This window comes from Galeopterus variegatus, unplaced genomic scaffold (genome assembly GCF_000696425.1).
Source record: "Galeopterus variegatus unplaced genomic scaffold, G_variegatus-3.0.2 Scaffold741, whole genome shotgun sequence".
Classification (NCBI taxonomy): domain Eukaryota; kingdom Metazoa; phylum Chordata; class Mammalia; order Dermoptera; family Cynocephalidae; genus Galeopterus; species Galeopterus variegatus.
The window spans coordinates 94,035-119,705 of NW_007726852.1; the positions used below are offsets into that span (position 1 = coordinate 94,035).

General features: G+C 38.8%; 1 protein-coding gene across 1 annotated transcript in view; it reads right to left on the reverse strand.

The window, feature by feature from the left end:
• The window catches only part of CCDC109B (coiled-coil domain containing 109B), an 87,712-nt gene that overhangs the window by 3,463 nt on the left and 58,578 nt on the right, over positions 1 to 25,671 (reverse strand). The window contains exons 2-5 of the mRNA XM_008571972.1: positions 13,128 to 13,203; positions 12,467 to 12,637; positions 6,535 to 6,639; positions 996 to 1,156 (exon numbers count right to left, since the gene is read on the reverse strand). Coding sequence (XP_008570194.1) covers positions 996 to 1,156; positions 6,535 to 6,639; positions 12,467 to 12,637; positions 13,128 to 13,203 — 513 coding nt within the window. The remainder of the gene's footprint in view (positions 1 to 995; positions 1,157 to 6,534; positions 6,640 to 12,466; positions 12,638 to 13,127; positions 13,204 to 25,671) is intronic.

The following is a 25,671-nucleotide window of genomic DNA, read 5'->3' on the forward strand; positions in this document are numbered from 1 at the left end:
CTTTGTATTCATATACAAAGATACACATATACTCTCCCATTTTTAAAATATCACAAATGGAATTATAGGTTTAAAGAATGCAATTAAAACAAACATACCCTCCCCCAACACCCCCCCAAAGAAATTAAAGCTATTTTTTTTCCCACCATTGATAAACTTCAGATGTTAGGAAGCCATTACTAACTTTCCAGCTGCAATTCTGTTAAGTAGAGCTGGGGCCCTGGGCCTAGAAGAAACTGAGGTAGCACTCCAGCTCGTGCATTCAGCTCATACTTTACTTATTTACAGAGACATTATGGCTGATTCGTGGAGAGGAAGCACAGCACAGAGTTTTAAAGAAGGCAGCTCTGGAGTCAGACCTGAGTTCAAGTCCTGACTCTACCACATATTACCTGCAGCATATGGATTGAATTGTATCCTCTCAAACTTTAATGTGTTGGACACTTGGTTCCGACTGTGACAGTGTTAAGAGCATGAGAAATCCTATTATGGTAGCTGAAAGGAGGGGACTTGAAGAGGTGATTAGATTGTGAGGACCATGCCATAGTGAATAGTTTAATGGTGGTCATGGGCGTGGCTCTGAGGGCTTTAAAAGGAGAGCACATGAGAGTACATGAGCCATATTCAACATGTGATACCCTGAGTGGCTGTAGTCACTACCAGGAGAAGGCCCTCACCAGATATGTTCCCTGGACTTCAGACTTCCCAGCCTCTGAAACCATAAGCAATAAGTATTGTTTCTTTATAAATTTATATAATACTCAGTTCTGGGTATTCGCTATAAGCAACAGAGATGGACTATTACCTAAATACCTCCATTGCTAGGTTTCCTCATCTAAAAAATGAAGATTCTAGTACCAAACTCACAGGCTTGTTGTGAAGATTAAAAGAGAAAATAAGCATAGATAAAACATTCAGAAAAATGCTCACATGAGGAGCACTCAATAAATAATAGATATTATTTTCAAATAGACTCAATTGAGATGCTTCCTAACCTGTTCAAGGGGCTGCAGCTGTTTCTTCAGATGGTCAATTTTCTCCAGTAAATGGCGCTCTCTCTTTTTCTGAAACTCTTCTAAATGCAAGACTGTAAACAGTCTATAAACCAAGGATTTCATGTTTTCCATCTCAATGGCATGCTCATTACTCAGTTTTTCTGAGGAAAAACACAGGGAAACATAAGGCAGTCACCACACTTTTCCTCCAGGGTCTATAAGTCCCAGGAACAAAATCTGAGTCCTCATGCCTGGCCACCTGAACCAACTCCTAGGGGGGCATTTGGTATTGGCCTTTCTTCCTGGTTTGGATGATTCCATTAGTCTCTCTCACATAAAGACAGTCTGGAATGACACACTACCAGACAGTAGGTTTACAATTCATCGTTTTGTCTTCTCTTCTATTGTGATATGACTTTTGCTGTTTCTTTAAAAATATGCATACAAGAAAGATAAGAGTATCTATCTACCAGAATGCAGGTGAATACCTCACCTTAGCTTGTAACACATTAGTTAATGGGTTCACTTTTATACTTGAGTTCAGCCTAAGATCCCTCTCCCTATCCCCAACCATCTTTCCAAAAGTTATTTTAGGAGCCATAAGGGAAGAAAGCTGGTATACAAACACATAGACAAATGGATAACATACATTTGAAAAGCAGTTCAAGTACATGTTCTTTTCAACAAGAGGAGTCACAGTAAACAACAAAGTGTAGCTCTGCAAAGCAGTTCATATATACATTTTTTTAAAAAGGGAGCACAGGTCAGAATATGCCACCACAAAATATGCCACTTTGGCATAAGGATTATTTTGAGCTGAAGGCAGTTAAGAAGCAGCAGATCCAAGAAAAAGCTCTCTAGCCTACCTCTCTCTGCCTAAAAGCAGGACACAAATTTACAAAGGAATCTCTCCTTGCCTCTCTACCAGAACAAAGATTGATTATCGCAGACTACTTTAGACCCATATCAGCATGGAAATGGCACCAGAGCAATCTACCTAATAAGACAGTTCTAAGCCACCTCTGAGAATTACTCATTCACTGGATATCTCCCATGTATATTTGAAATATACACATTAATAAACTATTGTCTATTTTTCTCTTGTTCATTATTTTTTGTTACAGGGGCCTGTAAATTATTTTTTTCAACCCCTATAGGCGTCACAGTGTTTCAGAGTTTTTAACATAGAGTTCTCTTGATTACGTATTTCTCTTATCCTTCCTCCTCTCTGGGTTTATAGTCCACATAAAATCAGGCTGTAGTGATACCTTTCTGAGGGTTCCAACTATTCACCATCACTGTGACAGAACCTAAGGGAAGAGGACAGGGTGAGAGGAAGGGAAGAAGACCTTCCTTCTCGGCAGCAGCAGACAAGGGAAATAATGATCCTACAGTTGGTATCAGCCCAGTGATTTTCCAGTTCATGCAGTAGTCTTGAAGCTATTTTTCTTCCATCACTGCTCAATTCTTCAAGACTGTGTTGTGGTCTTTAACCACTTCCACATTTTACACTAAAGCTGTTACAGAAGGATGAAAACTAAAAGTTCCCTTCTAGGCTTTTGGCTTTTGAGATCACAGAAGAGTCATAGTTACCATGAAAAATATATTGATATTTAAAAGGTCTATATATAGAAGAAAGGCATAGATGGGGCACAATTTTGTCCAAAGCCATGGAGTGTAACAAAGATAAATCTGGACACTAAAGCAGTGAAGATAGATTTTATTAATAACTACTGCAATAGACAAGAGGGTTCGGTGTGAACTGAACTCAACTTTAATTTGTGCAGAGCTAACTGGGCACTTTAAAGGGAGAACAAGGGAACAGGCAGAGAGAACTGTTGTGGGGTCTTGAATAGAGTCAGGGAAGTCGAAATGTATAGAAAGTGGGAGAAGTTGGTTAATGTGACTAGGCCGTCTGGGTCTGTTAACTGCACTTACCCAGAGGAGAAACAACCTTCTTGTATCTTTATGACAGAAGGCAGTGATGCAAGTCAGAGCAGGGCACTCAATGGTTGGGAGTGAAAGCAAGAGTTATGTCCTTGCATGTTTGCATTTCAAAGAGAGGCTCTCAGGTCCTCCAGAAGACAAGTCTAGGAAGTAAAATATTTACACCTCAAAGAGGGAGAGAAAGGTTTATAATTGCAAGTTTTCTAAAGCAGCTGCTTATCTTAGTCCTTTTTGTGTTGCTATAACAAAATACCACAGACTGGATAACTTATAGAGAATAGAAATTTATTTTCTCATGGGTTAAAGAGATGGAGAAAGATATACAGGTGGAGCATTCCTAATCCAAAAATCCTAAATCTAAAATGCTCCAAAATCTGAAATGTTTTGAGCACCAACATGATGCTCAAAGGAAATGCTCATTGAAAGATTTTGTATTGTCACATTAAGGATGCTCGACCAGTAAGTATATAACGCAAGAATTCCAATTGGAAAAAAATCTGAAATCCCAAACACTTCAGGTCCCAAGCATTTCTGATAAGGGATACTCAATCTGTATCATGCTAACACTAATCAAAAGAAAGCTGGAGTAATTATATTAATTTCAGACAGAACAGACATCAGGGCACAGAAAGTTATCAGGGATAAAGAAGGGGCATTAAACAACGATAAAAAGGTCAATTCTCTGTGAAGATAACAATCCTTAATGTGTATGCCCCTAACAACAGAGCACCAAAACATAAAGCAAAAACTGATAGAACTGCAAGAAGAAATAGATAAATCCACGATTATAGTTGCAGACTTTAACACACCTCTATCAGAAATGAACAGATTCATCAGGCAGAAGATCAGGAATTACACAGTCGAACTCAACAGTGCCATCAATCAACTGGATATAAGTGACATCTATAGACTACTCTATCCAGCAACAGCAGAATTCACATTCTTCTCAAGCTCACATGGACTATTTCACCAAGACAGACCACATTCTAGGCCATAAATTACACCTGAACAAATGTAAAATAAGAGAAATCATACAATGTATGCTCTCAGATCACAATGGAATTAAACTGAAAATAACAGGAAGATAGCTGGAAAATTCCAAAATACTCAGAGACTAAACAACACACTTCTAAATAACACATGGATCAAGGAAGAAATCACAAGAGAAATTTTTAAAATACTTACAAATAAATGAAAACAGTGAATATGAATATTAGAAAAGAAAAAAAGACCTAAAATAAAAAAATCTGAACTTCGACCTTAAGAAACTAGAAAAAGAAGAGTAAATGAAATCCAAAGTAGGCAGAAGAGAAAATATAATAAAAATTACAAGAAGAAACCAATAAAATTGAGAACAGGAAATCAATAGAGAAAAATCATTGAAGCCAAAAGCTGGTTCTTTGAAAAAAAAAATCAGTTAAATTGATAAACTTCTAGTTAAGTAAGAAAAAAGAGAAACAAATTACTAATATCAGAAATGAAAGAGGGGACAGATCCCAGGGACATTAGGAGGACAATAAAGAAATACTATGAACTATATGCCCACAAATTCAATAACCTAGCTGAAATGTATTAATTCATTGAAAGATAACAATGTCAAAACTCACACAAAAAGAAACAATCTGAATAGCCCAATATTTATTAAGAATATTGAATCAATAATTAATAAACTTCCAACAGAAGCACAGGCCCAGATGAATTCCTTGGTGAATCCTACCAAACATTTAAGGAAGAAATTTCGTAAGTTCTCTACAGTTTCTTTCAGAAGATGGAAACAGAGGGAATACCTCCTAATTCATTCTATGAGGCCAGCATTACCCTAATACTAAAACCAGACAAAGACAGTTTAAGAAAACCATAGACCAGTATCTCTCATGAATATAGATGCAAAAATCCTCAACAAAATATTAGCAAATCAAATCCAACAATGTATAAAAAGAATCATATACCACATTTAAGTGAGATTTATCCCAGTTATGCAACACTGGTTCGACGTTCAAAAATAAATGAACGTAATCCATCACATCAACAGACTAAAAAAGAAAAATCACATGATTATATAAATACATGCAAAAAAAGTGTTTGACAAAAATCTAGCACCCATGCATGATGAAAACTCTCAGCAAACCAGGAACAGAGGGGACCTTCCTCAGCTTGTGAAAGACAATGTCGAGAGAATGAGAAAACAAGCTACAGCCTGGGAGAAAATATTTGCAAAAGACATCTGATACAAGACAGTTATCCAAAACACTCAAAGAATTCTTAAAAGTCAAAACAAAAAAACCGAACAATCCAAAAAAATGAGCAAAAGATCTGAATAGATACCTCACCAAAGAAGATACACAGATGGTAAATAAGCACATAAAGCAATGCTCAACATCATGTAATTAGAAAATTGCAAATTAAACCAACAATGAGATATCACTACAAACCTATTGGAATGGCAAATATCCAAAACACTGCCACCATCAACTGTTTGCAAGAATGTAGGGCATCAGGAACTCTCATTCATTGCAAATGGGAATGCAAAATGGTACAGCCACTTTGGAAGACAGCTTGGCAGTTTCTTATAAAACTAAACATACATTTACCATATGATCCAGCAATCATGCTCCCTGGTATTTACCCAAGTGAGTTGAAAACTATGTCCACAAAAAACCTGCTCACAAATGTTTATAGCTGCTTTATTCATAATTGCCAAAACTTGGAAACATCCCATTCAGTAGGCAAATGGCTAAATAATAGTACAATAGACAACAGACTACTATTCAGTGTGGAAAAGAAATGAGCTATCAAGCCCTGAAAACACATGGAAGAACCTTAAATGCATATTACTGAGTGAAAGAAGCCAATCTGAAAAGTCCAAATGTAAGACATCCTGGAAATGTCAAAACTACAAGAAAGTAAAAAGATCAATGGTTACCAGAGGTTGGGGGAGGGAGGGACGATGAATAGGTGGAGCACAGAGGATTTTTAGAGCAGTGAAACAAACTATTCTATATGATACTATAACAGTGGATACATGTTATTCCACATGTGTCACAACCCACAGAATGTATAACACCAAGAGTAAATTCTAATCTAAACTATGGACTTTGAGTGATAATGATGTGTCAATGTAGGTTCATCAGTTGTAATAATTATACCACCCTGGTATGGGATGTTGAAGGGGGGTGGTGGGCAGAGGGTATATGGGAACTCTGAACTTTCTGCTCAATTTTGTTGTAAAACTAAAACTCCTTTAAAAAATAAACTGTTTTTTAAGGAAGAGTTAAGAGCTGTACAGCAATCACACTTGAATTCATGATTTTCAGGCCTACCTCTCTCTTAACCCAATAATGTCAGATTAAGCATTCAAGAACCTAAGGTAAAGTCTTAAAAGTCTAAAAAGAGTATATGAAACTAAAAGCCCTGCTAGGAAACTTTTAATGATCATTTGTGCCCCTGCTATACATAAAAGCTTAAACACTGGTTCTCCAAAGCCTTCTTGGTCATTTAATTAACTAGAAAGATTCTTAAGATAAGCTTTGCTCCCTGTAAAAGCCCCACAGTGGAAGGAAAAAGTTAATTCAGTTGGTTAACTGTTTCTTACCCTTCTTGGGGCATTGCACATCATATGCTATTTTATTAATGACAAGTTTAAAATCATTCATTAGCAAAATATCCATCAAGGTTGAAGTTGGAATCTCGCCACCATCTGAAAGAGATAACATAATGCAAAAATATACCTTTGTTTTAGAACAATATAAGAACCATTTCCAACACATAGAAAATTACTAGCCCAGGTCTCTGCAATATAGTAGTGGACATTTGCTTTTTGGTAGGCTCCCCAAAACCCAAATACTATTCCCACTCAGGGGAATCCTCTCCTGTTGCTCTGCCTCCCATTTTATTGGACCAAATGAAACAGGCAGGCACTTTCTCAGCCACACACTGTCAGCTGGATGGAATCCCCTGGTGAAACTATATCTGCAGGTCATGCAAAGATTCAGGGGAGGTGGAAACTCTTCACAGAAAGGCCAGGGCAGTGTTCCTGTGGGTGTTAGCAGTAGAGCCCATCAGGTGGTTCCCGAGCTAACCTGGTTTCTGCTAGTGTCTCTCCCAGTTCCCACCCACTTCAGAGCCTGGCTTTCTGTCACTTTGGATCTGCGAGCCTGTTGACATAACTCCCCTGCTTAGCTAGTCCATTTCTGCTGCTACAGTCAAGCTCCTTACTGGTACATGTAGGCACACAAGTAGTAACATTTTTTAAAAGCCTGCCTTCCTCTTACGTTTAATTACTAGAGTCAAATTGAAAGGGACCTTAGCCAGAAAAACAACCATCTTTGGGGTAACTAAGACCAAGCAGAATATTTCAGTCAGCCCTTAACTTGGAAACTGATAATTATCAATTCCTTGAGGTTAGCAGAATAATTGAGAGACTGCAGGGAGATGAAATCACCGCCTCTTATGTTGATTTACTGCAGAGGGGGTGCTCCTACAATTAAGGACTGAAACTAAGTTTCTTGTTTTTCTTACCTCTCTAATTGGCTTCAAACAAGAGGAGATAAAAGAGAGAGGCAAGACAACCTAGCTGGTTGTAATAAACTACCTCTCTTGCTTAAAGGCAAACTGCACTCACATTACTTAGAAATCCAAGTCAGATATTTTTATGATGTTTGACTAAGGTTATTATCCTTGAGCTCTCCCTAGGAGATAAGGACTCCAACCTCGAGGTAACATTAAGGACTTGACAGTGACCAGACGCTGTGACGCTGAAGTTTCCAATCCATCATGGGACCCTGACATTTGATGCAGACCATCTATTGCTCCCAGACTCTTCCCCCACTTTTTTTTTTTTTTTTTTTTTTTTTTTAAAAAAAAAAAAAAAAATTTTTTTTTTTTTTTTTAAAAAAAAAAAAAAAAATTTTTTTTTTTTTTTTTAAAAAAAAAAAAAAAAATTTTTTTTTTTTTTTTTTTTTTTTTTAGAACAAAGACCCTTACCTAATCTTCCTGCCTCTTCCCCTTTATAAACTCCAGAAGAGGCATCAGAAGGCGGGATGATTTTAGCCTAGTCATCCCCCAGGTGCCAGTTATTTGAATAAACCTTCTAATCCTTGCACCAACTTCTGGACTTTCGAGTCATTTGTTTAATGTGAGAGGGCAAGCCGAGCCTGGTCTGGTGGTAACAAACTGATTTGCATTAGTTAGAAACTTACTTACCAAACAGCACCAGAAACCACTGCCACACTGGCTCCCTGACCTTTCTAACTTGGGGGGAAAATGCAGAGGCAAAACCTCAAGAAGGTGGGGTATCAGAAAGAGTAATGAACATAATCAAACCTAAGAAACAAATTTGAATTTGTGTGGTTTATTTTGTGGACATGGAGAGCAGCAGGAGAGATGGCAATAGTAATTTCAAATATCCTAGGAACATTTCAGAAAAAAAAAAAAAAAAGTCCTGGAAATTTTTAATCTCGATGTGCTTTGCACAGCTTCTCATATAGCCTAGCTTTTGTTACTACATTTTTGAACTAAATTTTAATGTAACCCAGGTGCTAAGAAAACAAACTTACTGAACAAAAAGCAAAAAACTGGCCCTGGGTAGGGATTTCTCTATCATTTTTCCTGCAGAACAGTCCACATATAATTACATGAAATAAAGTCCAGGAAAATGCTGGATATGTATTTTCTCCAAGCTGGGTGTTTGCTTGGCTACATTCAAACAGAGCTACATTAATATGCATGATGACAGGAATACTGCTAGTGAAATCAGGAAGAACCTGATTGCCTGCCTCCAGTCTGGCTCCTGGTAGTTCTTTTGTTCCAGAAGGCAGCAACTCAAATTTGCACCTGGGTCTGTTTCTAGAACTTGGCTGTTTGGGTTCCTCTTCATCAACTGGGGTGAGATCATTTTCCAAAAAATTGCCAAATAATTCAACCCACTCAATGGGCAAAAACTGTGACAAGCTTAGGACACTCTTTTCAAGCCCAAATGAAACACAGGCAGATTCTACCCAGAGAAAATCTTTTTTAAAAAATCAGCAACACACCAATTGTTTTACCCGACTTTCCAAGTGTCATTTAAAAATTTACATTTAAATGACTTCAAACCAGCTCCTTAAAATATTACTATAAAATGAAATCACTAAGTATGATTTCTCAGTTGAAATAATACATTATCCTTTATACAAATGTACGAACAGCAAAAGACTGACGTGAAACATTTTAAAGGTTCTAATAATAGTGCTGAATTTTTCATGTATTCTTGGGTAAGTATTGATTTAAACCCTCAATAAAGTGTTTTCACTCAGTCCAAAGAACCCCTTTTCTCTTAAGATTTCTAGTCTCTTTCTTTGTGCTTTCTGTTTCAAAGCTACTCCAATTATTTTTACAAATGAGCAAGGTCGACATCAATCATTGTTTTAACCTCTCATTTCATACATTCAACAAATACTTATTGAGTACATACCACTAGGCAAGCACTGCTCATTTCAACCACTTCTGAGTTCTAGATTTGCATCTGCCTACTCTTAGAACTTCAGAAAGGCAGGCCCTGTCCCAGTGTGTAAGGCCCTTGGACATACTCCTGTGCCAGGGGGAATGTCTACCTACTTCAGGGATGACATACTAGGAAGCCCATTGTGGCCAAAGGGCTAAAACCTTATTCTATGCTCCAGGTTTTAGCCGGAAGAAAGCTCTCCTTCCAGTTAAATCTATAGTCCTTGCAATAACCTACAACAAGCCTTTCCAGATCTGCCCCTCCCTGTGTCTCAGAACTCTTCCTCCTTCCGCCCAGCTCCCTCCTTTGCAGGCACACTGGAGTCTGCTCCCACCCCCAGGGCTCTACCTCCAGACCTCTCCTATCTACAAAGCCTCCTTCTTCATCTCCTCCAGGTCTTTGCTCAAATGTGACCTTAGCCAGTGTTACAGGCTGAACAAAAGTGACTCCATTTTGTTAAAATTCTAAATTAAAAAGTTTTTTTTTCTTATTCTTGTAACCTGAACTTCATAGCTTGCAGCTGGACATTAGAATACAGTGATTCTTGGGGCTGGCCCGTGGCTCACTCGGGAGAGTGCGGTGCTGATAACACCAAGGCCACGGGTTCGGATCCTATATAGGGATGGCCGGTTAGCTCTATGGCTGAGTGTGGTGCTGACAACACCAAGCCAAGGGTTAAGATCCCCTTACCGGTCATCTTTAAAAAAAAAGAATACAGTGATTCTTGTTCACATGATTGCTAGAACATAATGACTCTCGCTCACACTGTACACAGATTATACAAGAAATTATTAACCCAGGTGGTCATTCTTTACGAGCTTACTAACTAGATCTTTCTGAGGTTAACAGGAACTGAATCCGTGACTTGACTTCATGGAGGATGGTCACCATAACTCAGCTCCCACCCAGGACGTTTTCTGATGTTTATCTGCAATTTTACGATTATGCCTGCAAGTCCCTTAGATCACCATGAATCAGCACCCCCTTCCACCGATCCCTATAATAGCCTTTGGCAAGTCTGGGAAAAGTGGAGATGGTCTTTGAGACATGAATCCACCATTTCCTTAGGCTGCTGGCTTCCTGATTAAAGGCTACCTTTCCTTACACCAACACTTTTCTCAATTATTGGCTATTGAGCTGCGAGCAAATGGACCTTGTTGAGCAAACAAGCCCTCTCCCACCCACACACTCCCCCCATCTCCTACTTTGCTTTATTTTTCTCCATAACACATACTATCTAACATAATATAGAATGTATCTCTTTGTTTCCTTCTCCTAAAATTTAAGCTCCCTAAGGGCAGGAGTTTTTATCTCTTTTGTAATTTGCTCTACCTCTACCATTTAGAACAGTGCCTGGATTATGTTAGGTGCCCAACAAATATTTGTTGAATGAATAAATTCTTTAATCTCCATTTTTCTAACTTCTGTATCTATCCCTTAATTTGTTTTGAACTTGGACAGGGAAGAAAAATGCGAACCTCCTTTTCAGAACTGCAATAGTAATAATCAACCTTCAAATACGCTTATTCTAAGCATTTAATATTACAATAAAATAACTATGCAAATTTATTAATTTATATTTGTAGCCTCTGCTAGGCTAAGGTAAAGAATATTTTATCCTATTTTAGGGGCAGTTGGTCTAAGACTATTTCAGACCATGAGAACATAAAAGCTATATCCTAAATGTAAAACATCTAAATGATTAAATGCCTCTACTGGTACTTCAAAAAAATCTATATTCTTCCTAAGAACTAATTATGTCAAAAAATATACTAGATTGCAATTGCTTTAAACCAAAGATAAATAAACTATTTCTGTATTTTAATTACTCACTGGCTATTTTAATCATTGAAACTGCATTTTGTTTTCTAATTATTCAAATTTTGCTGAAAATCACATGTTAATACCTGTGGCACTAAAATTTTCTCAAAAGAAAAAATCTCGGGCTGAGTTTATTAAATAAGTAACTGAAATTTACATTAAACTTATTCCATTAATTTTTTACTCAATGGAATTTTTTTCTCTAAAATATTCTGAAAGCCAATTTTATTTTTATTTTATTTATTTATTTATTTTTTGACCGATAAGGGGATCACAACCCTCAGCATGGTGTGGTCTGCACCACGCTCACCCAGTGAGCACACCGGCCATCCATATATAGGATCTGAACCCGTGGCCTCGGCGCTAACAACACCGCACTCACCCGAGTGAGCAACGGGGCCGGCCCCTGAAAGCCAATTTTAATATTACTTCCTGATGGGACTCCAGTCTTTTATTTATTTATTTATTTAAATTTTAATTTATCAATATACAGTATAATTGATTTTCATGTCCCTTCACAAATTTCTCCTTTTCCTCCCTCCCTCTTCCCCCTCCCCCTCATCAACATATCTGTTCACTTGTCTTCAAGTTCAAGGAACTGTTGTTATTGTTGTGTCTTCTTTCCCCCTGCCCACCCCCCTCCCCCATTTGTGTATTTGCTTATTTATTTTTATTAGCCCCCACAAATAAGTGAGAACATGTGGTATTTCTCTTTCTGTGCTTGGCTTATTTCACTTAATATAATTTTCTCTAAGTCCATTCATGTTGCTGCAACTGGCAGTATTTCATTTTTTTTTTATATAGCAGAGTAGTATTCCACTGTGTAGATATATACCACATTTTCTATATCCACTCATCCAATGATGGGCATTTAGGCTTGTTCCAACTCTTGGCTACTGTAAATAGTGCTGCAATAAACATGGAAGTACAGGTATCCCTTCGACATGATGATTTCCATTCCTCTGGGTATATTCCCAGCAGTGGAATAGCTGGGTCATATGGTAGATCTAACTGCAATTGTTTGAGGAACCTCCATACCATTTTCATTAAATTTATTTTTTAATAGTAGTGATGTGTAAAAAATGAAGGAATCAGTAAAGGCCAACCATTTATTATATGATAAATTATACACTTCTTTCTAGAAAAGTAAAGAACCAAAACAAAGGTTCAGAAGAAGATAGAGAAAAGCTTTGGGACGAAGCTGTAAAATATATGCACCTACCTGTCGTGAAGATGGCTGCAGTTTTGACTCCTTTATCTTCACTTTGTAGGTCCTGAAGGAAAGAACCAACTGTTGACAACAATGGCTTGACTACAAATTGACAGCGTTCGTGTCTGGATGGCAAAGTAAGTGTTATCAAGGGAAGGCCGTGTCTATAATTAACTGTTATTTCTGTTAAGAAAAAAAAGATAGCATAGGAATGGATAAAATTTACTTTAAATTACAAGAATTCTGAAAGGAATGCTTAATCATGGAATTCACAAGCCTCTGAATTCCTACAAAAATTTGTATTGATCTTATAGTATCTTCATTATACTACAGTTTACATATTCCCTACCACTCTGTAACATTTTATTGTAGCATGTACCATGCTACTTTATGATTATCTGCTTAAAGTTTTCCCAGGTAAAGAGTTAAGTTCTTGAGGGCAAGACACTATTTCTTATTCATCTGTAACTGCTGTGGTGGGGGTTTGACTAAAGACATTGAAGATATTATGGGAGCAGAAAACAAATGCACTGAACCCAATCGGGGGGTGGGATGGGATGGGGTGGGAAAAGTGCAAGAAATGTCTATTTTGCTCAAAACTCAAAGCTCTCACTTTATTTGGAAGAATAGAAATCAATGAGCATATGAATCAAAAAGTGATAATAAAGCTTACCATCAGGTGGCACCACTGTACTATAAAGGTGTGATTGGTAGTACTTCAGATTTCCATCCAGCTTCACACACAAAACCTGTAAGAAAGATAATTTTTTTTTAAAGAGAAAGTTGAAATAAGTGTCTTTACCAGAAGATTCTTTTTTACCTTATATGACAAGTATAATGAAAAATTCAACCTCCCATGCATCCCCAGGTAAAAGCCCTTAGAAAAGCTCACTAAATCTTTCTGGCCATATGCTTGCCTGCTACTATATATGCTGCAGCAGTAACACACATGAACAGGACTCTCAAATTGGAAGGTGGGGATCCCAGAATTACGTAAGAATTTTTAATTTCGCTTTTTTCCTTTTAGGTAATAATCTAAAATAAATGGATATAAGCATATATATTCTAGATACGTGCTTCTCAAAGTATGGTACCCAGAACAGAATCAGCAGCAACCTGTTGGAGCTTGTTAGAAAAGCAGAATCACAGACTCAATCATGACTTACTGAATTAGAATCTGCATTTTAACACAACCCCCAGGTGATTCACATGCTCTAGATCTGTGCTGTCCAATATGGTAGCCACTAGTCACATGTGGCTATTTAAATTAATTAAAATTACACACATAAAAAATTCAGTTACCACTGCCACATTTCAAGTTCTCAATAGTTCTGTGTGCCTAGTGGCTATCCTATTGGACAGCACAGGAATAGAACATTTCCATCACGACAGAAAGTTCTACTGGACAGCACTGCTGAGTCTACCACATCTGAATGGCCAACTCACTATAGAACCTGTTTTTATGACTTGCACTGGTGTTTGTGTTTACAATTTATTGGTGCTTAATGAAGGCCAAATGATATCATAGTGCACTGTGTAAACAAAGACATTGTGGTAGAAGAACTGAGGAACTGGTTCAAAGGTATTTGGAATTCAAAAAGAACTTGTGCCAGAGGAATTAGTATCACAGTCACAACATCGCGTCTGTATCATAGTGATTCAATTTTTTTTACTGCATCATTTTGAAATAGTTTATTAGCAATCAGTTGCCAGTAACTGCAATAAAGAATTCTTTTATAAAGTGTATTTTTCAAATTTTCAGGATTTGAAGGTACACTCTTAAAATAATAAAGCAGAGGTCAGAAGTGTGTTGTTACTGTTACGAAAAATAAAAAAAGATGACAATGACTCAAATGATGTTCCATTATGGTCAAAATCAAAAGAATCTCATCAATAAGTGAAACAAAACATTCATTCAAGTACATATACACATTCTAGTATTCAATACAACATAAGCAATTAGTTTCAACAAAACATCATCTATCTCTTTAAGGTTGTTCATTTGAGTTTTATTTCTAAAAATGTAACTCACTAATAAGATGAGAAGAAAAGGCAGATTATCTCTTAAAATTGATGCAACTCTCAATAAATAAATATACACAGAAGTCCTCCAAGTTTGGATAATGGATATTACAATACTGTCCATTACTTTTAGTGAAACTACATCAAACTGAGAAAAATGTGTACACTTGAAAACACATCAGAAGTAATTCCCCATCAAAATATTTTAAATGATGCAAATGAGTAAAGTTTTACTTCTCCACAATCCCACAAGTTTCCCCAGAGGCAATCACTGTTAGTGGTTTGGTGTGTATCCTTCCAGACTTTTTCTATATGTACAACCTTTATATATGAGTTAAATTTTACGCTAGAGTCTGTATAATGCTAAAGAGAGTTTATGAGTCAGGTTCCTGGATGCCAGTGATGATAATTCCTGATCACAAAGTTCTTATTTCATGTGCTGATGAAGTTTCTGGTCCACTATTGAGGAAGTCATTTTAAAGAGGCACATTCTTCCAGAAGATACTGAAAGAAGGCACAATGGCCAGAGAAAAATAGCTGGGCTTTCTCAAGCTTTACATGCCTGAGAATCACCTGGAGAGTTTGTTAAGGACACAGATTCCTGGACCCTACCCCCAGATATTTTTATCTAGTAGGTCTGAAGTACAGAATGTGAGAATTTTAATAAGCTCCAGAGTTATACTGAAGTTGTGGGTGTGAGGATCAAACTCTGAGTAGCTGGGCTTTACTGGGGCCCCCACAGGCTTCAGGGTACCATGCTAAATTCTGTATAGAATCATTGTGAATTCCAAATTTTAGTGCCTTGTCAAGGGCTACCGATTTCAAATGGTGTTCTGTATCAGGGCAAAAGATGATTTAGGCTTCTCTTAATCACGATAATAGGAGCATCTTTTGTGCTTGAGCAGAGCTCCTAAATCCCTTGGAATTCCCTGGGCAATAACAGCTTCTCTTATTCTAATGAGCAACTCTTGGTGGGATCCTAAATGGCTTCAGGATGGAGGCTGGTTCCAGAAAAACTGAACCTTGATTAGAAGCCTAGAACTTTCAGTCCCATTTCCCCCAGCCTCCAGGGGAGAGGGGCTAGAGACTGAGTTAATAATCTATCATGCCTAGAAACCTCCATAAAAGCCCTAAATGATGATGTTCAGAGAACTTCCAGTTTGATGACTGCATTTACTTGCTGTGATGCTGGTGCAACCCAGCTCCACAAAATAGAAGCTCCTGGGCTAGAGACCTCCAGAATGTGAAAACTCATGTTCACACAACCTATACCTCGCCCTGTGTACATATCTCTTTGTCTGGCCATTTATCTGCATCCCTTATAATATCATTATAATAAAGCGGTAAATGTAAGTACAGTGTTACCCTAAGTTCTGTGAGCTGTTCTAGCAAATTACAGAACCTGAAGAGGAGGTGGTAGTGGGAACCCCCGATATATAGTCTGTCAGAAGTACAGAAGGCCCAGGACTTGCACTTCACATCTGAAGCGAGGGCAGTCTTGTGGGACTAAGCCTTTAACTTGTGGGATCTGATGCTAACTACAGACAGATCATGTCAGAATTGAATTAAATTGTGACACACACAGTTGATGTCTGTTGAGTTGGAGAACTGGTTGCTGCTGTGAGGAAAATCCCCACACATCTTGTGCAGAAGTGTCTATGGGCAGAACAGATCTTAGTAACCTGTATGAGCATTGTGATTTTACCTATTTCTTTCTTTTTTTTTTTTGTCCTTTTTGAGACCGGCTGCACCGCGCTCAGCCAGTGAGCACTGTGAGCGCACCGGTCATTCCTATATAGGATCCGAACCCGCGGCGAACAGCGCTCCCAGCGCCGCACTCTCCCGAGTGCGCCACAGGCTCAGCCTATTTCTGAAAACTATCTTTAAATAGTCCAGAACAAGATGTAACCAAGAGTTTGACTCTTTGGGGGTAGGAGAGACTAAAAGTGGCCCATGTCAAGATCAAGCCAAGCCTTCCGGTGATTTGACAACTTGATCTTTCGTATCTCTAATATCACTGCAACATCCCAGGACAGGGACCTTACTCTGCCAATTTAAGAACTGGCTCAGACCACAGGAGTCCAACTGGGGGCAATATTGAATTACTATCTAGAAAGGGGTAATCAGAATAAATGATAAAATCCTACTTACAGTCTACAAACCAGAATCCTAATACACGAGGAATTAAATGCTAAGAAGGAACTGACAAATTTATTTTGAAGATTAATTCACTTCAGAGAAAATAAAAATTAAGAGTAACCCAAAACTGACTTTAGCGCAAATTATATTTTGGGTCTTCAAAATGAGATAAAAGGAGAAGTGGCTTCTGGAAAATGAATAAGAAATTATGACACTAAAATCGATAAAAATAAAACAAAGATGAGGGTCTTCTCATCCTAAGATTCCTGGAAATGAAAAAAGTCAATGTACATGTGAAAAAAAAATAACTAAATGGACTAGATAAGTTCTTGACTGGACAAAATCAATAGAAAAGAAAACTAATGAATTGGACAATATCTCACCCTGGTACAGCACAAAAAGATAGAAACTCTAAGAAAACAAAAAGTAATTAATTCTCATATATTGCCGGAAAGAATGTAAAATAGTACAACCATTCTGGAAAATACTTGGGAGTTTATTATGGGATTTTATTATAAAGTGAAACATAAACTTACATGTGACCCAACAATCCCACTCCTAGCTATTTATGGTAGAGAAATAAAAACATCTGTTCACACAACTTGTACAAATGCTATTTCATTTCCTCCCACTAGACTGCATACTCCCTGGGAGCAGGCAGGGACTTGGTCTGGTTCACTGTTGTATCCCTAGCACCTGGAATAGTGTCTGACACAATTATTACATATTAAATGAATGTAGAAACAGCTTCCATGTGCTAAGGGAATATAACTACCAACCTACAATGCCATACTCAAGAAAATTACTTAAGGCTAGCTATGGTTTGAAAATGTCCCCCAAAGTTCATGTGTTGAAAACTGAATCCCCAATGCAACAGTGTTGGGAGGTGAGCCTAATGGGAGGTGTTTAGGTCATAAGGGCTCCACCCACCCTCATGAATGGACTAATGCTGATTATAAAAGGGCTGTGGCAGCATGTTTGATCTCTTGCCACTCTTTTGACCTTCTGCCACACGATGACACAGCAAGAAGGGCCTGGGCCAAACGTAGTCCCCTGATCTTGCACTTCCCAGCCTCTAGCCAAATAAATTTCTGTTCATTATAAATGACCCAGTCTGTCATATTCTGTTATATAGTAGCACAAAACAGATGAAGACAAAGTTGAAGGAAATGAAGAGCTTTTCAGATATATAAGAGATTGTAGTTTTTTTCCCACAGAACTTTATTCAAAAACTTCTTCAGGACAAAGTGAGCTACACCCAGATGGAAGCAGAATAGAAGAGAACACTGTTATAGGCTGAATTGTGTCTCTCTCCCCAAATTCAAATGTTGAAATCCTAACACCTAGTACCTCAGAATGTGACTGTATTTTAAAGAGTTTATTAAGTAAAAATGAGGTCACTAGTGTGGACCCTAAATCCAATATACTGGTGTCCTTATAAGAAGAGGAGACTTGGATGCCCACAGAGAAAAGACCATGTGAGGACATGGGAAGAAGACAGACCTCTTTAAACCAAGGAGAGAGGCCTCGGAAGAAACCAACCTAGCCAACACCTTGATCTTGGACTGTCAGCCTCCAGAACTGTGAGAAAATAAATTTCTGTTGTTTTTAAGCCACCCAGCCCATGGTATTTTTCTATGGCACTTTGCTATGGCGGCCCTAGCAAACAAATGTAAACACCAGAGTTGTAAAATATGTTGGTAAATAGATGAGGAAGAGAGGTGGCAGGCAAAAGGCTGACTAGAGGTAGCAGGCAAAAGGCTGGGGCATGTCCCTCTCACAGAAAAGGACCACTCAACTAATAGACAGCTACATGTTGGTGGGAGCATCTGTAGGAGAGAGTGAGAGTGCAGCGGGAGACTGGTGAGATCCCTTTGGAGCATGAACGCCTGGACGGCAGTATAGAGAGAAGAGAGGCACACAGCCTCAGTTGCCACCAAGATCAGCACAGGAGGGATGTTCCCTTGTGAGAAAAGGTAGGATGCAGGCCCACACCAACCCCCATCCTCACCAGAGAGGCCTGCAGTTCCCACTACAGAAGGATTCCACAGTCCTTGCAAGCCCAGAGCCAAGAGTGGGGAGCTGCCTAAAATATACATGCTGCATCACTCTAGAACAGGAGCACACATTGCTCACCCCCACCCTCGTGCCCCAAGCCGATGCAGTATGGTGCCATCTTGAAACTAGGGCTGCTGTGAGAGTGTGCCCTGCCCTGGGCCAGCTGCCACTGCACTTCCCCAGCCTTATGCACTCACACTAGTGGCTACAACACCTTGATCCTGGGGTCTTGGGACCTGGGCCCGGGAGTGGTTGTGACTCCAATCCTGCACATCTGGGAAGCCAACCCCAGGCCAGCAGAACTGCCACACCTCATGTCCCCATGTCTGGTCAGAGATCAGACAGGGGGACCACCCCCAGCAGACTGCTCCCCTATACTTGCCAGCCAACTGAATTCTGTGTGCCAGTGTCCCGGACCTGGAAAAACAGCTCAGGGGTCCCTACCCTAATGAACATGCTCCCAAGCTGGCAGAGCTAAAGAGTGTCTGTGCCCTCTGGAAGAGTGGCTAAGTGGTTTTGCCCTTGACAAGCCTATCCCTGACCTCACCCAGGGCCTGAGAAGTGGCTGGCTGACTCCCCTCTCAGCATGTATATATACCAGTATATATACACAATGGAATACTACTCAGCCATAAAAAAGAATGAAATGCTGTCATTTGCAGCAAAATGAGAAAATGATGTTAAAGTGAAATAAGCCAGGCACAGAAAGAGAAATACCTCTTGTCCTCATTCATATGTGGAAGCTAAGAAAGTTGATCTCAAAGAAGTAGAGAGTAGAATAGTGGTTACTAGAGACCAGTTAGGAGAGGGGGAAATAGGGAGAGCATGGTCAGTGGATACAAAATATAGCCAGATAGGAAGAATAAGATCTAGTGTTCTACAGCACTGTAGGGAGACTACAGTCTATTATTGTATAACTTTAAGAGCTAGTAGAGAGGATTTTGAATGTTCCCCACATTCAAAAATGTGACAAATGTTTGAGGTGATGAATATGCCAACTACCCTGATATGATCATTACACACTGTATAAATATACACAAATATCACACTGTATTCCATAAATATATACAATTATCATGGGTCAATTAAGAAAAAATAAATTAGAAAGAAAAAAAATTCAAAGATAGAAGTAGATTAGAGGTTTCCAGACAGTGGGGGAAAGGCATAATTGGAAGTTATTGCTTAATAGATACAGAGTTTATGTTAGGGTAACAAAAAAGTTTTGGAAATAGAGATATTGTCAACACTTTCTAAACTGAGCTCTTCCATACTCCTCCATAGACCTGATTCTCTCCTTTATTCCTTTTCTTGATGAATTGGCATCACTAATTATCAGTCACTAGAACTAGAGGGCTAAGAGTTATCCTAAACAACTAATATTCCATAAAATCAACTGGTAGGTTATACCACTAGTTACAACTAAAGTGTTACTAAGGCCCACTAGTTCTACTTCATACATACCTCTCACAACCACCTTCTCTCCCATCCCCACTGTCCTGGTTCAGATCCTCATCATCTCACTTAGATTACTGTAACAGCTTCTTAACTGGCTTCCCCCACCAATCCATTCTAGATTTAAATCTATTTTAGCTCTCTAAAATTAGATAAAGTCAACCTATTTCTAGAGTTAAAGACTTCTATTGCAGAGGGAAACAATTACAAAGAAATCTTCCCATGAATTGATTCTTATCCACTTCTCCAGCCTCACCTTTCCATCCCCAGCTCCACCTACCTCCCAACCCTCTATTTCAGACATGCTGAACCTACTGCAGTTTCTTAAATATGGCATTCTTAGCAAGCTTTCTTGCCTTCACAGTTCATCTCCCCACTGCATGGGAAGTCCTGCCCAGTGTACCTACCTTGCATGGCCAACTCTTACTCTTAACCCTTTAATCTTCCTACCATAAAATCTATAGAGCTCTATCTGTACTTACCATCTCTTCCTTGCCTCTACTGCAATAAAGCGGCCTAACACCTCAAAAGCCAACCTCCCCTCACATGCTATCTTGTATCCCTCAGGCTTTCTCAAAAACTTTACTCCCTCAGTTGTTACTCTCTCATACCACTCCCTCTCCTGCTATATAAGTACATCAGCATGCAAATATATCCTGTCTCTTACCTTTAAGAAGTTCCAAATGCTCAGATAACCACATATCCTTCCAGCTACTTCCCCCATCGTATGTTCCCCTTAGCCAAATTTTTCAGTTTATCTACACTGGCTGTCTCCTCATCCTCAATTCCCATTCATTCTTCAACATCTGTCTTCTGTCCCCAGCCCCTCAGCTCTTTAGCCCAGACCTCTCTTGAGGTCCAGAGCAGGACATCCAAATGCTTGACTAACACCTCCCCTTACATAAATCATAAACATGTTAAACTGAATTTATCCAAAACGAAACTCTTGCTTTTCCCATGAAACCTCTTCCTCTGGTCCCATCTTCCCCGTGAAATAAGTTACCCACCATCTCCCTAGCTGGTCAAGTCGAACCCAAGAATCATTCTTGATTCCATCATTTCCATCAACCTGCCAATTCTACCTCCATACATTATCTACTTCTCTCCATTTTTATTGTTAGTGCTCTGGTCCAGGCCACCATCATCTATTGTACCAGTTTTCAAACTAGTTTACTTACTCCCACCCTTGCTCTCCTCCAGGGCACCCTCCTCAAAACAGCAAAAATGATTTTCTTGAAATGTAAATAGAATCACCCATTTCTCTGTTTAAAACCCTTCAGTGGATCTTCTTTACACTTCAACAAAATAAAAACTTATCATTGCCAATGAGATGCTACATGACTCAGACACTGCTTCTCATGCCAATCTCATCTCACTTCCGTCTCCTTGCTTACCTTGCTCTGGTCCTATTGGTCCTCCCTCAATTCCTAGAACATGGCAAGTTTCTCAGACATCAGAGCATAGCACATGTTATTCTCTGTCAAAAAAGTACTTCTCCCCCTCTCTGTATAGCTAAGTGTTTTACATGCAATATCTTATTTAATCTTTACTGCAAACATAGACGGTACATACTATTATTTCACATTTTCTTTCTTTCTTTTTTTTTTTTTTTAAAGATGACTGGTAAGGGGATCTTAACCCTTGACTTGGTGTTGTCAACACCACGCTCACCCAGTAAGCTAACCGGCCATCCCTATATGGGATCCGAACCCATGGCCTTGGTGTTATCAGCACCACACTCTCCCGAGTGAGCCACGGGCCAGCCCTGACATATTTTTTTTCATTCAAATGAATTTATATTATCACTTAATTTATCAAAAAATTAGCTCGGCATATACTGATGTATTAATATAGTAGGAAGTATGGCTGGCCAGTTAGCTCAGTTGGTTAGAGTGTGGTTCTAACACCAAGGTCAAGGGTTTGGATCCCTACACACCAGCCAGCAACACCCCCCCCTTCCCACCAAAAAAAGATGGTAATATGATAGGAAGTAACTACAGGACAGGGGCCTGTGGGGGAAAATCTAGTACCCTCTATCTTGCTCCCCCCCTTTTTTTAATAGACTTTATTTTTTAGAGCAGTTTTGAGTTCACAGGAAAACTGAGCAGAAAGTACTGAGTTTCCATATACACCCTACCCATCCCCCCACCCAGCCTCTGGCACTATCAATATCCTACACCAGAATGTATATCAGTTAACCTATATTGGTACACCATTATCACCCAAAATCCACAGTTTACATTAGGGTTCACTCTTGGTGTTGCACATTCTATATGGGTTTGAACAAATGTATAATGGCATGTATCCATCCTTACAGTGTCATACAGAGGAGTTTCCCTGCCCAAAAATCCTCTGTGCTCTGCCTATTCCTCCTAACCCCTGGCAACCACTGATCTTTTTACTGTCTCTGTAGTTTTGCCTTCTCTAGGATGTCATATAGCTGGAACCATACAGTATGTAGCCCTTTTCAGATTGACTTCTTTCACTTAGTAATTATGCACTTAAGGTCTCTCCATATCTTTTAATGGCTTGATAGCTCATTTCTCTTTAACACTGAATAATATTCCATTGTCTGAATGTACCAGTTTATCTATCCATTCGCCTACTGAAGGACATCTGGGTTGCTTCCAAGTTTTGGCATTTGTGAATAAAGCTGCTACAAATATCTGTGTGCGGTTTATTTCCCATATTTTAATTGTTAAAATACTGGGTCACATACAGGGAGACTAAGTAATCTGTCTAAAGTCACACAGCTAATAAGTGACACAATCAAGCACAGTAGTTAGGAGCCCCCACCCTTAACTTAAATGCTTCACTATACTGCCACCCTGTGGTACAGGGGATGCAGAACTGCACTTGGCCCAGGTTATCATGTGTCCTCGCCTGTGGTGAGTAGTGGGGTGTTTCCAGGTGAAGAGTAAGGAAGGGGTCGTGGGCATATAGAAATAGTAGCTGTTAAAACCAGCTTCCACACTATTGAAACCCATGTAAAAGAAGGCTTCCAGGCACAAGTGATCTGAACTAGAGGAAAATATACTAGGTGTTTCTACCACAAACAAATCTTAACTAACTGAATTCACACAATGATGTTGAAACCAATTTATTAACTGTAAACAACGTATTTATTTTTAAAGGCAATATACTCTAATATTTCAATATGTATCCTAATAGACCACAGTGGGATAGGCAAATTAATCTAACACCTTCTCGCTGGGTTGTTATCCTTAGTTATTTGCACTCAAAAACATTTCCCTGTTGAAAGGAAGAGAGGAAAAGAGGGATGGAAGGAGGAAAAAAGGAAGAAATATTTATACAAGAATACAATTTCAAGGATCCTGCTGAAGTCAGTCTAAAGGAATGACCAACTTAAATGCCTAATGCTTGGAAGTGATATAAATGTGGCCTGGCTGACAGAAAGTTGGTTGAGACACTACACTCAATATATGAAAGTTATTGTTGGTTACTAGCCAAATGCTGTATGCGTTAGTTCTGTTTCTATCATGTTGTGTATTAACTACTCTTCTTAGACTGTGTAGACCCAAAAGAAAATTTTATTTTAACAGTGATAAACCATGTAGTGCCTGAGACTGAAACATTAAGACAAATGCCTAATGTATGCTATGAAATTCAATTTTTGTTACGCAGATTTAAAATATAAATCTAGAAGCAATTAAGAAGAATTCACCAAAAAAGAGTTGCTATATAGTAGTTTGATTCTTTTTTCTTTTTGTACAGAGAAGCAAAAATAAATCATGAAAGCCTGAAGCTCAGTGTGAGGTTCTACAAAAAATCATGATGCACCACAGGGTAGAAGCCTAATGAATCCAAGGATAAACTTCAAAGCAAAACAATTATCTAACCTAGGAGTTTACAAAGCAGCCTAATCCCAAGAGCACCATTGTGCTTGCTTCACACATTCCTCAGAAGTAGTCTACATCAAGTGGTAAATAAAACAGGGTTTTAAATGATTGAGTTTTAATTAATTTTTATATGCATGTTACCAATTTCCCTGTTCAACATTTATTTATTTATTTATTTTTTTGCAGCTGGACAGTCCAGAGATTGAACCCTGGATCTTGGTGTTATCAGCACCATGCTCTAACCAACTGAGCTAACAGGCCAGCATGGCAACAACTTATTCTCAAATAGTTGAGACACAAAAGATTCCTCCTATTGCATTCACGACTTTTCTGTATATTTGAGATTGTCTCAAATTAATTCTAAAAAGAATAAGTTTAGAAAAACACCAAAATTACCACATACAGAGAGATGTGATTCATTAACAAGGGGTCCAATATTAAATAAACCTTTTTTGCATGCCAGTAGAGAAATCTTTATGCCAGAAACTGATTGCTCCTGGCTATGCAAGTTAATTTGCAAGTGACCTTTTATCCTTCTCTAGAAACTGTTTAACCATAAACATTCTGGGCGGCAACCTTTACTTTGAATGTCCTGTCTTTGTCTCTCCTCAAGATATTATCATATCTTTACATTCCAGACCCTTTGCAGCATGCCTGCTTTTTCCTATATAAGATGTAACCTAAGAATCAATAAACGAGACTTGATCAGAATACTGTCTTGTCTCCCATCTCTCGCGTCTCTTGTCTCATCCCATTCCCACTCCCCCCTCCAGGGTCTGTGTTGAATATCCCGCGGGTCAGGACAGAAAACTATGATTACTTGGGAAACTGAAAACAAACAAGCACAAAAACTCATGTACCCTTTACACGTTCTTATTCAGAAACTCCAAGAATATTGGCATTTCTCAGACATGTTAGTACAGCTTAAAAGAGAAACTATCATACTTATTCTATGACAACTCTTTCTTAGAGGAATATTATTAAAAGGCCATTCTGAAAATCTTACACGAACCCACCACACATGCAGAGCTGAACTGTTTCAAGACTGACTCACCAAAACTCAGCTCCTCCTTTTGGTTTACTCCTTACCATCATGACTCATATTGAAAAGTCTCATTTTCTAACCCAGTTAGGGCATTCACATTTCCAGGACAGCTTCAGTTATTTACAAAGTAAATTTACCTACTCAGTAGAATTTGAATAATATTGCTTCTCTTGAATAAACAAATGACAAATTGATTTCAGTGTGAAAGTCTAGTTGAGGGAATATCAATAACTTCGTTACATGCCATTTAACCAAAAATAATATGTCAGAGAATGTGACAGAAAAAAAAAATACAGTTTTTAAAATATATTCACTGTTTTTTTCTCTTTAAAGTAGGAATAGCTTTTGTGATCCAACCTTACATTCTAGATGCACTAGGAAAATGTCAAGTATTGGGCCGGCCCGGTGGCGCACTGGATAGTGCGCCGCTTGGGAAGCGCGGCGGCGCTCCCACCCGAGGGTTCGGATCCCACATACGGACCGGTTCCCGCTCACTGGCTGAGCAAGGTGCAGGGGCAACACTGAGGGTTGCGATCCCGTTGCCGGTCCCCGGTCCGGTACGGGGGCAACACTGAGGGTTGCGATCCGTTGCCGGACACGGAAAAAGACAAAAAAAAAAAAAAAAAAAAAAAAAAAAAAAA